The sequence below is a fragment of the Chaetodon auriga genome, chromosome 9 (assembly GCF_051107435.1).
Source record: "Chaetodon auriga isolate fChaAug3 chromosome 9, fChaAug3.hap1, whole genome shotgun sequence".
Lineage (NCBI taxonomy): Eukaryota > Metazoa > Chordata > Actinopteri > Chaetodontiformes > Chaetodontidae > Chaetodon > Chaetodon auriga.
This window is the reverse complement of record NC_135082.1, coordinates 15,179,497-15,191,978: the sequence shown is the minus strand read 5'-3', so window position 1 is coordinate 15,191,978 and position 12,482 is coordinate 15,179,497. Positions and strand designations below refer to the sequence as shown.

The 12,482-nt window shown below is 42.2% G+C and overlaps 3 protein-coding genes across 26 annotated transcripts in view; all 3 read right to left on the bottom strand.

Moving 5' to 3' along the window:
• Positions 1-11,575, bottom strand: part of LOC143325934 (protocadherin gamma-A3-like) — a 67,990-nt gene extending 56,415 nt beyond the window's left edge. Inside the window, exons 1-2 of one of the 2 annotated variants that reach the window (XM_076739357.1) lie at positions 11,190-11,575; positions 9,107-9,902 (exon numbers count right to left, since the gene is read on the bottom strand). In XM_076739357.1, coding sequence (XP_076595472.1) covers positions 9,118-9,902; positions 11,190-11,562 — 1,158 coding nt within the window. In that variant the 5' untranslated portion in view covers positions 11,563-11,575 and the 3' untranslated portion in view covers positions 9,107-9,117. Of the gene's footprint in view, positions 1-9,106 lie in introns of those variants that run through there. The other variant, XM_076739356.1, reaches the window with a different exon arrangement.
• Positions 1-12,482, bottom strand: part of LOC143325917 (protocadherin gamma-C5-like) — a 280,430-nt gene that overhangs the window by 144,625 nt on the left and 123,323 nt on the right. The gene's annotated exons all lie outside the window — the stretch shown is intronic.
• On the bottom strand, positions 2,503-5,324 carry LOC143325936 (protocadherin beta-11-like). Its single transcript, XM_076739359.1, has one exon. The coding sequence runs from the start codon at positions 4,942-4,944 to the stop codon at positions 2,509-2,511; it is 2,436 nt and encodes an 811-aa protein (XP_076595474.1). The 5' UTR covers positions 4,945-5,324; the 3' UTR covers positions 2,503-2,508.

Sequence of the window (12,482 nt, the reverse complement as noted above, 5' to 3'; positions counted from 1 at the left end):
AGTTTATGGACACAAAATTAGACACTGGATTACCGCTGATTTGTGTGTCCTCCAGGAAATAAGAGATTCGTGCGTTTTGATTCCAGTCAGAGTCTTGCGCGCTAACAGTGGTGATAGACATTCCCGGGGAATTATTCTCTGTGACGTAGGCAGAATATGACTTCTTGTCGAACAACGGAACGTTATCATTTACGTCGGAGATTCTAAGATGCAATCTGACGGAGCTAGAAAGAGGGGGGGACCCTGAGTCTGTGGCCATTATTGTAATGTCATACTCAGAAGTAGTTTCTCTATCAAAATGCTGATCCGCCACTAAATTATAGTAGTTTGTTAATGATGACTGGATTTTAAGCGGAAGCGTTTTGTCTATGGTACATTTTATCTGTCCATTTTTCTCCGAATCAGCGTCTTTGACATTGATAACAGCTATTGTTGTTCCGAGAGGGGCATCTTCTGATATAGTATTAGAGAATGACATGATATTAATTACTGGAGCATTGTCATTGACGTCACTGACATCAATTATAACTTTACTGGTCCCAGTCAAACCTCCTCGATCCCTTGCCTCTAATCTAAGCTCATATTTTTTCTCTTTTTCAAAGTCTATAAGTCCAGCAACAGATATGACACCTGTGTTTTCATCGATACTAAACATATCTACCGTACTGCCTTTTATTTTCGAAAAACTGAATATTATTTCCCCATTACTGCCAATGTCTGAGTCAGTGGCGTTAACTGTTGTAATATAAGTTCCTTTAGGTGCATTTTCAACGATGGAAGCCCTATAAACAGACTGATTGAATACAGGTGCGTTATCGTTTACATCTAGGACAGATATATTTATATCCACCGTACCAGATCTCTGTGGGTTTCCACCGTCGACAGCTATTACTTTTAAGAGGAGAATGGGGTGTTCCTCTCTGTCTAATGGCTTCTGCAGCACCAATTCAGCGTATTTACTGCCGTCCGGATTTGCATGCTGTTTCAGAATGAAATAATTATTCGGAGACAGAATGTAATTTTGCAGTGCGTTTAGTCCAACGTCGGGATCAACTGCGCTTTCAAGGGGAAATTTTGCTCCAATTGTAGCAGATTCACTCATTTCAAAGTGGATGTCTTTATTCGGAAAGAAAGGCGCATTGTCGTTTATATCTAAAATCTCGACAGTGACTCGATGAAGTTCGATCGGATTTTCTAAAATCATTTCGAAGCTGAAACTGCACGGGGTCACGTCTCCACAGAGCTGCTCTCGATCTATTCTCTCATTCACTACCAGGATCCCTTTGTCTGTCTTCAGCTCTGTATACTGGATGTTTTCTCCGCTCACGATACGGGCACGGCCAGAGCGGAGCCTTTTCAGATCCAGACCGAGGTCTTGAGCGACATTGCCAATAACGGAGCCTTTCTTCATCTCCTCTGGTATAGAATAACGAATCTGGCCAGCCACTCTATCACCCATAAATGTAAGCAAAATGAGAAATCCCATTTGATATCGTAATATGCAAGCAAATCGCCATCTTACACTTCGAGAGTAGGGTTGGCCTCGGGTCGCCATATCAGGAACAACAAATCGTGACGAATAATGCGTCCTCACTTGAAGAAAATAAAAATGAGTGTGTAGTTCATTTAAATATATATTGTACTGCTTTCAGATAACAGCGTGCTCCTGGTATATTCCAAGACAGTCGTGTAAAAAAAAATCGTCTACGTCCTCTCACGAAGGACAGAATCTCTGCTGTCATGCTAAAGTATGGTAGTGAGGGAGGGGAGTAGGCTGGCTGTTAACACTGAAATCGATGTGCTGATCAACAGCGTCACTTAGAGCCCAAAACCTGAACTCCTTCCACTGGGACCTGAAAACTAAACTTTTATTGCCTGAGAATATTTGCAACCTAGTGTTCAGCTGTTTACTATTACTACATTTGCAATTTGTTGAAAAGACTGAGTCAAATGAACAATTGAAAGAAAAGTAGAAATCAGAACAAAAACTGCAATGACATCCCATTTAACGTTTCACTGCAACACATGTATGATTTCCAAAAGGCAATACGAGACTCTCATGTATTAAGTATAGGAAGGTCGCTGTCTGTGTTATGGAAACAAGCAATGAAATGAGAACAGGAGCTAGAATGCAGGTGTGGAACATCAGCATACAAAATTTTGAATTCCAAATGTAACTTTTTCAATAAATTCTATTCACTGCATGTTGCAAAGACTGATAAGTCATCAAGCATTTAAAAGGGAATGTAAGAGTGACAAAAAGTAAACAAAGTGAAGCCATTTAATTGTGCTGTGTATATACACATATGATATGGATTTTGTTACTGCTCCCTAATTATGTTAAAAGATTTTATCGCATATATTTGTCAGGCATTTAAAAGTCAAAACAGGCAGCAGCTGAGGAAACGTATACAACTATCAGTCAGCAGGGAGGAAACTGTGGGATTTGGGGGCGCACAGCTCCAGGGATTGTATCTTTGAGTAAAGTGAAAAAAAACAAACACTATCCTAACTCACCTCTAAAGGAGAGTCTGGTTCATCCAGGATGCTCTTCTCACTCTGTAGCCGCTGCATCGTCCCTGTTGAACTGGGGTCCATTATCAGCACGTTCTGACTACCAGCTCTGCCGAACTTACAGTCACTCTTTCTGGAGTCAGTCGTCCTGCACACCTCGTAATTGTACACGTGTGGGAGAGTCCCTGTCCCCAAAGTGTCTGAGTAACGTGGTGGATAATATGGAATCACAGGGAGACTGGAGTGATACAGGACGCGAGACTGTCTCCATCTGTAGATTTTCACTGATATAATAACCACCAAACACATGATGAAGAGGAAGGAAACGACAGCCAAAGCCAACACCAAGTAAAAAGTCAGGTTGTCATTGTACTCCTTGTCGTGAGGAAAGTCAGTGAACTCCGACAGCACTTCAGGGAAGCTGTCCGCCACCGCCACGTTAACAATGACTGTAGCTGAACGAGAGGGCTGCCCGTTGTCCTCCACTATGACAGTCAGTCTTTGTTTGACTGCATCTTTATCAGTCACTTGGCGGATCGTTCTTATTTCTCCATTCTGTAAGCCCACTTCAAACAGCGCCCTGTCTGTGGCTTTCTGCAGTTTATAGGAGAGCCAGGCATTCTGTCCAGAGTCCACATCAACAGCCACCACTTTTGTCACCAGATACCCCACATCTGCTGAACGAGGCACCATTTCAGCCACCACAGAGCCACCAGTCTGGACTGGGTACAGGACCTGAGGGGGGTTGTCGTTCTGATCCTGGATCATTAATTTCACTGTGACGTTGCTACTGAGTGGAGGAGAGCCTCCATCCTGCGCTTTGACGACGAAAACCAGCTGTTTGATTTGTTCATAATCAAAAGAGCGCACTGCGTGTATAACTCCAGTTTCTGCATTAACAGACACACAGTGAGACAGTGGAGATCCATCAAGATCAGAATCCACCAAAATATAAGATAAACGTGCGTTTTGGTTTTCATCAAGATCTTTAGCCGAAACCGTGAGAACTGAAACACCCGGTGAGTTATTCTCTGTGATAAACGCATTGTAAACACTTTGTGAAAACACGGGAGCATTGTCGTTCACATCAGAAACCTTTAAATGAAAGGTTTTCTTGGTCGACATAGAAGGCATTCCTGCATCTGTCGCAACTACAGTGATGTTATATTCTGAAACACTTTCACGATCTAACGCAGTATCTGTAATCAACGTGTAATAATTTCTTAAATTAGATTTAATCTTGAAAGGTGCATTTTGTTCCACAATACATGCTACTTGACCATTATCACCTGAATCGAGATCTTTTATATTAATGATGCCAATAGTTGTACCGGGAGGAGAATCTTCTGACACAGGACTCGTGAATGACATGACGCTTATTATAGGAGCGTTGTCATTTACATCAGTTACTTCAATTATCACTTTACTCGAATCTGTCAAACCTCCCTGATCTTTTGCATCGATTCTGAGCTCATACTTTTTGTCTTTTTCAAAATCTATTTGACCTGAAACAAATAATGCTCCAGTCACTTGATCTATGGACAACAAATCAGCTACATTGCTCTTCACGTTTGAAATTGAATATGTGATGTAACCATTCGATCCGCTATCTGCATCTGTGGCATTAACAGTAACGATATTAGTGCCCTTTACTGCATTCTCAATCACTGTGGCTTTATAAACTGACTGATTGAAAACGGGAGCATTGTCATTTACATCTAAAACCTTTATGCCTATATTTACGGTGCCAGATCTCTGTGGATTCCCACCATCTACTGCTATAAGCTTCAACGAGAGATGAGGAAGTTCCTCTCTGTCTAACTGCTTCTGAAGCACCATCTCTGCATACTTACTCCCGTCTGGATTTACATGCTGCTTTAAAACGAAATTGTCGTTTGAGGTTAAAACATAATTCTGCAGTCCATTGACGCCAACGTCAGGATCCTCTGCACTGTCGAGCACAAATCGCGCCCCAAGGTTTGCTGACTCGCTTATATCTAACATAATATCGGATTTCTTGAATACCGGAGGATGGTCATTCACATCCAACACTTCAATTGTTATGTGATGTAGCTCCATTGGATTTTCCAAAATTATTTCAAAGCTAAAACTGCACGGTGTTACGTCTCCGCACAGCTGCTCTCGGTCTATTCTCTCATTCACAACTAGAATCCCTTTGTCTGTCTTCAGCTCGGCGTACTGATTGTTTTCTCCGGTCACGATACGGGCTCGGCCAGAACGGAGCCTTTTCAAATCCAAACCAAGATCCTGTGCTACATTACCGATGAGAGAACCCTTTTTCATCTCCTCTGGTATAGAGTAGCGGATCTGAGCTGTCACGGCATTAAATAAGTAGAACAACAAAAGAACGATTACCCGTTGAGATCCGAAATACAAACGCCATTTGCAGGGCGGTTGGTGATACGCCATGTCAAAAAGGGAAAATTTCCGAGGGAAGAAGAACCGATATCCTATGACCAGAAATCAAGAAAATCCACTCTTAGAGCTGCACTTTTTCATGTATTAGAAGAGAAAAGCAAGACTTCTATATATACAAATATTGTCCAAGTTACGCTTCCTGATGGTCCCTCTGAGCTGACTACAATGTGATCTTACAAAGAACGCCCCTGAACTGCAGCAGTGAGATAATGGGTAAATGTTCCATCCTTGTTCAACAGCGTCACTTGGAGTCCAAAACGTGAACACCAAAAGGGTTTGAGATGAAAAATGAATACGAATGAATGGATGATACTACTACTACTACTACTACTACTACTACTACTACTACTACTACTAATAATAATAATAATAATAATAATAATTTGCTCTCTATACTATCTTAACTACTTTATGAAAACATATTATTATTATTATTATTATTATTATTATTATTATTATTATTAGTAGTAGTAGTAGTAGTAGTAGTAGCAGTAGTAGTAGTAGTAGTGTAGTCATCGTAGTATATATACACGGTGGAATTTCTTATTAGAAGTCATTCAGAGAGCGGAAAGTATTCTGGCCAGAAAAAAAGAGGGGAAATCGGAGCTGTCCGCACTGTGGTGCTGAAGAGAACTGGGTGCACTTGTTGAGTAAACCTCAGTCAGTTGAAATGTAATTTACATTGACAGAAACAACATTTGCAGAAGACACTGCGTATTGCACCTCACCTCTAAAGGGGAGTCTGGCTCATCCAGGATGCTCTTCTCACTCTGTAGTCGCTGCATCGTCCCTGTTGAACTGGGGTCCATTATCAGCACGTTCTGACTACCAGCTCTGCCGAACTTACAGTCACTCTTTCTGGAGTCTGTCGTCCTGCACACCTCGTAATTGTACACGTGTGGGAGAGTCCCTGTCCCCAAAGTGTCTGAGTAACGTGGTGGATAATATGGAATCACAGGCAGACTGGAGTGATACAGGACGCGAGACTGTCGCCATCTGTAGATTTTCACTGATATAATAACCACCAAACACGTGATGAAGAGGAAGGAAACGACAGCCAAAGCCAACACCAAGTAAAAAGTCAGGTTGTCATTGTACTCCTTGTCGTGTGGAAAGTCAGTGAACTCTGACAGCACTTCAGGGAAGCTGTCCGCCACCGCCACGTTAACAATGACTGTAGCTGAACGAGAGGGCTGCCCGTTGTCCTCCACTATGACAGTCAGTCTTTGTTTGACTGCATCTTTATCAGTCACTTGGCGGATCGTTCTTATTTCTCCATTCTGTAAGCCCACTTCAAACAGCGCCCTGTCTGTGGCTTTCTGCAGTTTATAGGAGAGCCAGGCATTCTGTCCAGAGTCCACATCAACAGCCACCACTTTGGTCACCAGATAGCCCACATCTGCTGAACGAGGCACCATTTCAGCCACCACAGAGCCACCAGTCTGGACTGGGTACAGAACCTGAGGGGGGTTGTCGTTCTGATCCTGGATCATTATTTTCACTGTCACGTTGCTACTGAGTGGAGGAGAGCCTCCATCCTGCGCTTTGACGACGAAAACCAGCTGTTTGATTTGTTCATAATCAAATGAGCGCACTGCATGTATCACTCCACTTTCTGCATTTACAGAAACATATTCAGAAACTGGGGATGCGCCGATATTAGTATCTTCCAGAATATATGATATACGGGCGTTTTGGTTTTCATCAGGATCTTTTGCCCTTAGCGTGAGAACAGAAATACCTGGAGAGTTATTCTCTGAGATAAACGCACTGAAAAGACTTTGTGAAAAAACGGGAGCATTGTCGTTCACATCAGACACCTTTAAGTGAAAGGTTCTCCTTGTTGAGAGAGGAGGCATTCCTGCATCTGTCGCAACTACAGTGATGTTATATTCTGAAACACTCTCGCGATCTAACGCAGTATCTGTAATCAACGTGTAATAATTTCTTAAATTAGATTTAATCTTGAAAGGTGCATTTTGTTCTATTCTGCAGTTCACTTGTCCGTTATCACCTGAGTCGAGATCTTTTATATTTATGATGCCAATAGTTGTACCAGGAGGAGAATCTTCTGACACAGGACTCGTGAATGACATGACGCTTATTATAGGAGCGTTGTCATTTACATCAGTTACTTCAATTATCACTTTACTTGAATCTGTCAAACCTCCCTGATCTCTTGCCTCCATTCTGAGTTCGTACTTTTTGTCTTTTTCATAATCAACAGAACCGGTTATTGAAATGACACCTGTTTTTTCATTAATCATAAACAAATCACTAAGACCACTGTTCAGATCAGAAAAATAATACGTGACAATACTGTTGGAGCCGAAATCTGCGTCAGTAGCATTAACAGTAGTAACGTATGTATCTCTGGGAGAGTTCTCCATCACTGTCGCTTTGTACACAGATTGATTAAACAGAGGTGCGTTGTCATTGACATCAAGAACAGTGATATCTATATTTACTGTACCAGATCTCTGCGGAGTTCCGCCGTCTACGGCAATTAGCTTAAGGGACAGATGAGGATTTGTCTCTCTGTCTAATGGCTTCTGTAACACCATCTCCGCATACTTTTTTCCATCTGCATTAGAGTGTTGTTTTAGAGCAAAATTGTCGTTCTCGGTAAGAAAATATTCTTTCAGTCCGTTGACACCCACATCTGGGTCCTCTGCACTCGCCAGTGAAAAACGAGCACCAGTATTAGCTGTTTCGCTGATTTCAAACTGGATTTTATCTCTTTTGAACGTGGGCGAATGATCATTTATGTCTGTTACTTCAACGGTAATTTGATGTAGCTCCATAGGATTTTCTAAAATCACCTCAAAGCTGAAACTGCACGGCGTCACGTCTCCACACAGCTGCTCTCGGTCTATTCTCTCATTCACGACTAGAATCCCTTTGTCTGTCTTCAGCTCGGTGTACTGGATGCTCTCTCCGGTCACGATACGGGCCCGACCAGAGCGAAGCCTTTTCACATCCAAACCAAGATCCTGCGCTACATTTCCGATTAGGGAGCCTTTCCTCATCTCCTCTGGGATTGAATATCGGATATGTCCGGTGACCAAATGGTTGAGATAAAAGAGGAAGAACAGAAGATGCCAGTTCAGTCCGCAGCCAAAGCGCCATTTCACGCACGGGGTGTACGCTGCTACTCCACAAGCCATAGCAAAAGACAAAGACGAAAATAAGCTCTTCAATGATCCAAGTACAAGACTTATTATGAAAACAATATTGATGGTACCTCAAAAGAAAATGTCTATTCAAAATACTGCATCCACATAATCTTGATGAAGATATCTATTAGTGCGAATCTGTTTTTCCCGAATGTCAGCCCATGTAATGCACTCCATCTCCTTTTCTCTCGTAGGCCACTGTGGTGAGGGAGGAGACAGTGTGGTAATGTTTCAGACATTCTGTTGGATTGACCAACAGCGTCCCTTAGAGTCCAAAATCAGGAACACCAAGTCACCTATCTTATCTTGAAATATTAAGTGGTTGATTGCGTCTTCCCGGCGCATAATCAACATATTAAAAGCCAGAATTACACACACACACCAAAAAAGCTCAAAATTATCTCACCCTGAACTTTGGTATAATACTCGTCTTGCGTGATCTATTAAAACTATGTGAATAAAACACCATTTTAATATACGTCACACAAATTACCAGAAACAAAATGCCACGAAAATGACATCATGGTTCGGTGAAGCGCTGTGGGTGAAAACGCAATGATGGTTGTGAAGCCAGTTGAGATGAAATGAGAAAAGTGAAAAGATAATTTTTGATCGTCCATATATTGCTTCAAGTTACCACCAGTCAGCAACACCGAGTGAGTGCACATCATGAGACTATGGTGATCGTACAAATCGCACAAGCACATTAAGTTAGGAGCAAGTCGTCACACCGCCTTAACACGAAGTGCAGCTTAGTCAAAGCAATGTATGCGTAAAATAATAAAACGTCATATCATTGACTGAGAATAAGGGAAAATATTAGGTTTTGAAATTTTGAATATACAGTAATTAGAGAAGAAGTACTCATATAAATCATTCAACAGAGATGCTCTCCATGGTGCTGAAAATGACGGCAGAGCCGACAGCAGTTCACAATTGAAGTAATTAAACATAGAATGAGAAATAACGGAGAGTCGATGCTAATTATTCAACTAACCTCCAGAGGAGAGTCTGGTTCATCCAGGATGCTCTTCTCACTCTGTAGTCGCTGCATCGTCCCGCTTGAACTGGGGTCCATTATCAGCACGTTCTGACTACCAGCTCTGCCGAACTTACAGTCACTCTTTCTGGAGTCAGTCGTCCTGCACACCTCGTAATTGTACACGTGTGGGAGAGTCCCTGTCCCCAAAGTGTCTGAGTAACGTGGTGGATAATATGGAATCACAGGCAGACTGGAGTGATACAGGACGCGAGACTGTCTCCATCTGTAGATTTTCACTGATATAATAACCACCAAACACGTGATGAAGAGGAAGGAAACGACAGCCAAAGCCAACACCAAGTAAAAAGTCAGGTTGTCATTGTACTCCTTGTCGTGTGGAAAGTCAGTGAACTCCGACAGCACTTCAGGGAAGCTGTCCGCCACCGCCACGTTAACGATGACTGTGGCTGAACGAGAGGGCTGCCCGTTGTCCTCCACTATAACAGTCAGTCTTTGTTTGACTGCATCTTTATCAGTCACTTGGCGGATCGTTCTTATTTCTCCATTCTGTAAGCCCACTTCAAACAGCGCCCTGTCTGTGGCTTTCTGCAGTTTATAGGAGAGCCAGGCATTCTGTCCAGAGTCCACATCAACAGCCACCACTTTGGTCACCAGATAGCCCACATCTGCTGAACGAGGCACCATTTCAGCCACCAGAGAGCCACCAGTCTGGACTGGGTACAGAACCTGAGGGGGGTTGTCGTTCTGGTCCTGGATCATTATTTTCACTGTCACGTTGCTACTGAGTGGAGGAGAGCCTCCATCCTGCGCTTTGACGACGAAAACCAACTGTTTGATTTGTTCGTAATCAATTGAGCGCACTGCGTGTATCACTCCACTTTCTGCATTTACAGAAACATATTCAGAAACTGGGGATGCGCCGATATTAGTATCTTCCAGAATATATGATATACGGGCGTTTTGGTTTTCATCAGGATCTTGTGCTTTTATGGTAAGAAGAGAAACACCCGGAGAGTTATTTTCTGCATTAAACGCATGATAAACACTTTGTGAAAACAGCGGGGCATTATCATTGACGTCAGACACCTTTAAGTGAAAGGTTTTCTTTGTCGACATAGGAGGCATTCCTGCATCTGTCGCAACTACAGTGATGTTATATTCTGAAACACTTTCACGATCTAACGCCGTATCTGTAATCAACGTGTAATAATTTCTTAAATTAGATTTAATCTTGAAAGGTGCATTTTGTTCTATTCTGCAGTTCACTTGTCCGTTATCATCTGAATCGAGATCTTTCACATTTATAATGCCAATAGTTGTACCAGGAGGAGAATCTTCTGACACAGGACTCGTGAATGACATCACATTAATGACAGGTGGGTTATCATTCACGTCAGTCACTTCAACTATGACTTTACTCGAGTCTGTTAAAGCTCCTTGGTCTGTTGCTTCAATGCGTATTTCATATTTCTTAACCTTTTCATAGTCAACCTGCCCTGAAAGAAATATCACACCCGTTGTCTTGTTAATTACGAAAATATTGTCAATACTGCCTTGCATCTTGGAAATCGTATAATCAATCAAACCATTTAATCCGCTATCTGCGTCAGTTGCATTCACAGTGATGATATAGGTACCTCTTGCGGCATTTTCCATCACAGTGGCCTTGTAGACGGACTGATTGAAAACAGGGGAATTATCGTTAACATCTAGGACAGTGATATCTATGTGTACTGTACCAGATTTCTGTGGCGTTCCACCGTCCACTGCTATCAGCTTTAGGGACAGACTTGGATATCGCTCCCTATCCAGCGGTTTCTCAAGTACCATCTCCGCATATTTTCTTCCGTCAGAATTGGAATGCTTTTTTAAGATGAAATTTTCATTAGGAGATAAATTATAGTCCTGAAGGCCGTTGACTCCTACATCAGGATCATTGGCTGTGGGCAAAACAAAACGGGCTCCCGGTGCTGCTGATTCTCCAATCGTCAGCTGCATGTCGTGCTGATGAAAAGAAGGTGAATTGTCATTAATGTCCAATACTTCGACCGTAACGTGGTGTAGTTCCATCGGATTTTCCAAAATCAAATCAAAGCTGAAACTACAAGGCGTTACGTCTCCACAAAGCTGCTCTCGGTCTATTCTCTCATTCACGACCAAAGTCCCTTTGTCTGTCTTCAGCTCGGTGTACTGGATGCTCTCTCCGCTCACAATACGGGCCCGACCAGAACGGAGCCTCTTCAAATCTATCCCAAGGTCCAATGCGACATTCCCAATAAGAGATCCCTTCTTCATTTCTTCTGGGACTGAATACCGAATTTGACCACTGGCAGTATGATTGAGGAAAAGAAGAAACAGAAGGCTTCGCGACGTCAGACCGTAGCACAAACGCCATCTTAATGTCCGAGAAACATATTTTCCGACATCCATGTTATCAAATAAATGACATGAAATGATACTATCGAAACACGTCTCTTAGAAAACACAAAGATGAACGACAACGTAATACAAGTCGAGTTTATAATAAGAACAAAAATAAAAGTATTTCGATCTTCTGTCTCTCGTAGTGAAAAAGGTCCAACCCAGTCTGCACCCACCTAAACACTGTTCACTGTCGAAAGCATATCCACTCTCCTCAGAGCAGGGTGGTGGTCTAAAACAGAGTTCAGAATTGTTTTTACTTGACCAACAGCGTCCCTTAGAGCCCACAGGATGAATATCAGCATGAGGAAGGGACAAAATTGCAAATTGCATTTTAATAGTGACTGAATATCTACAACTACACTGAAAGACACGAGTAATACCATCACTGTCCTCGAAACTGAAACAAGTAATAAATTAGCATAGGAGATATTAAATAGATCACCACCGCCCTCATCGTTTGTGATGCTATACAATACAGTGTATGTTAGGAATGCAGACGATAAGAAACATTAACTATATAATGTTGGGGGGGGGGGGGGGGGATGAAATCGAGAGTAGAATTAACTTGGCCGACAACACTATACAACTGCTGCTGTTAAGTAAAGTTTTCCATACAAGCGAAATATTTAATATTTTGTGTCACTTGACTGTTGTTACATGAAGGCTGAGGGGAAAGTTCAGCACTCCTCTGTATTTTATGGTAATATGTAACTGCATGCTTTAAGTTAAATGGTGATGGACAGTGCAATTGTAGGAAGCAGTTTGGATTTTGTGAAGTGTCGCAAAATATTAGTTTGTGGAAGTCTGGAGTGGGCATATGAATATTGCCATTAACATCAGGCTTTAAAAAAATAGTGAAGCTTGTGTGTGTGTGTGTGTGTGTGTGTGTGTGTGTGTGTAATGACTACAATCTTTCCATGACATTT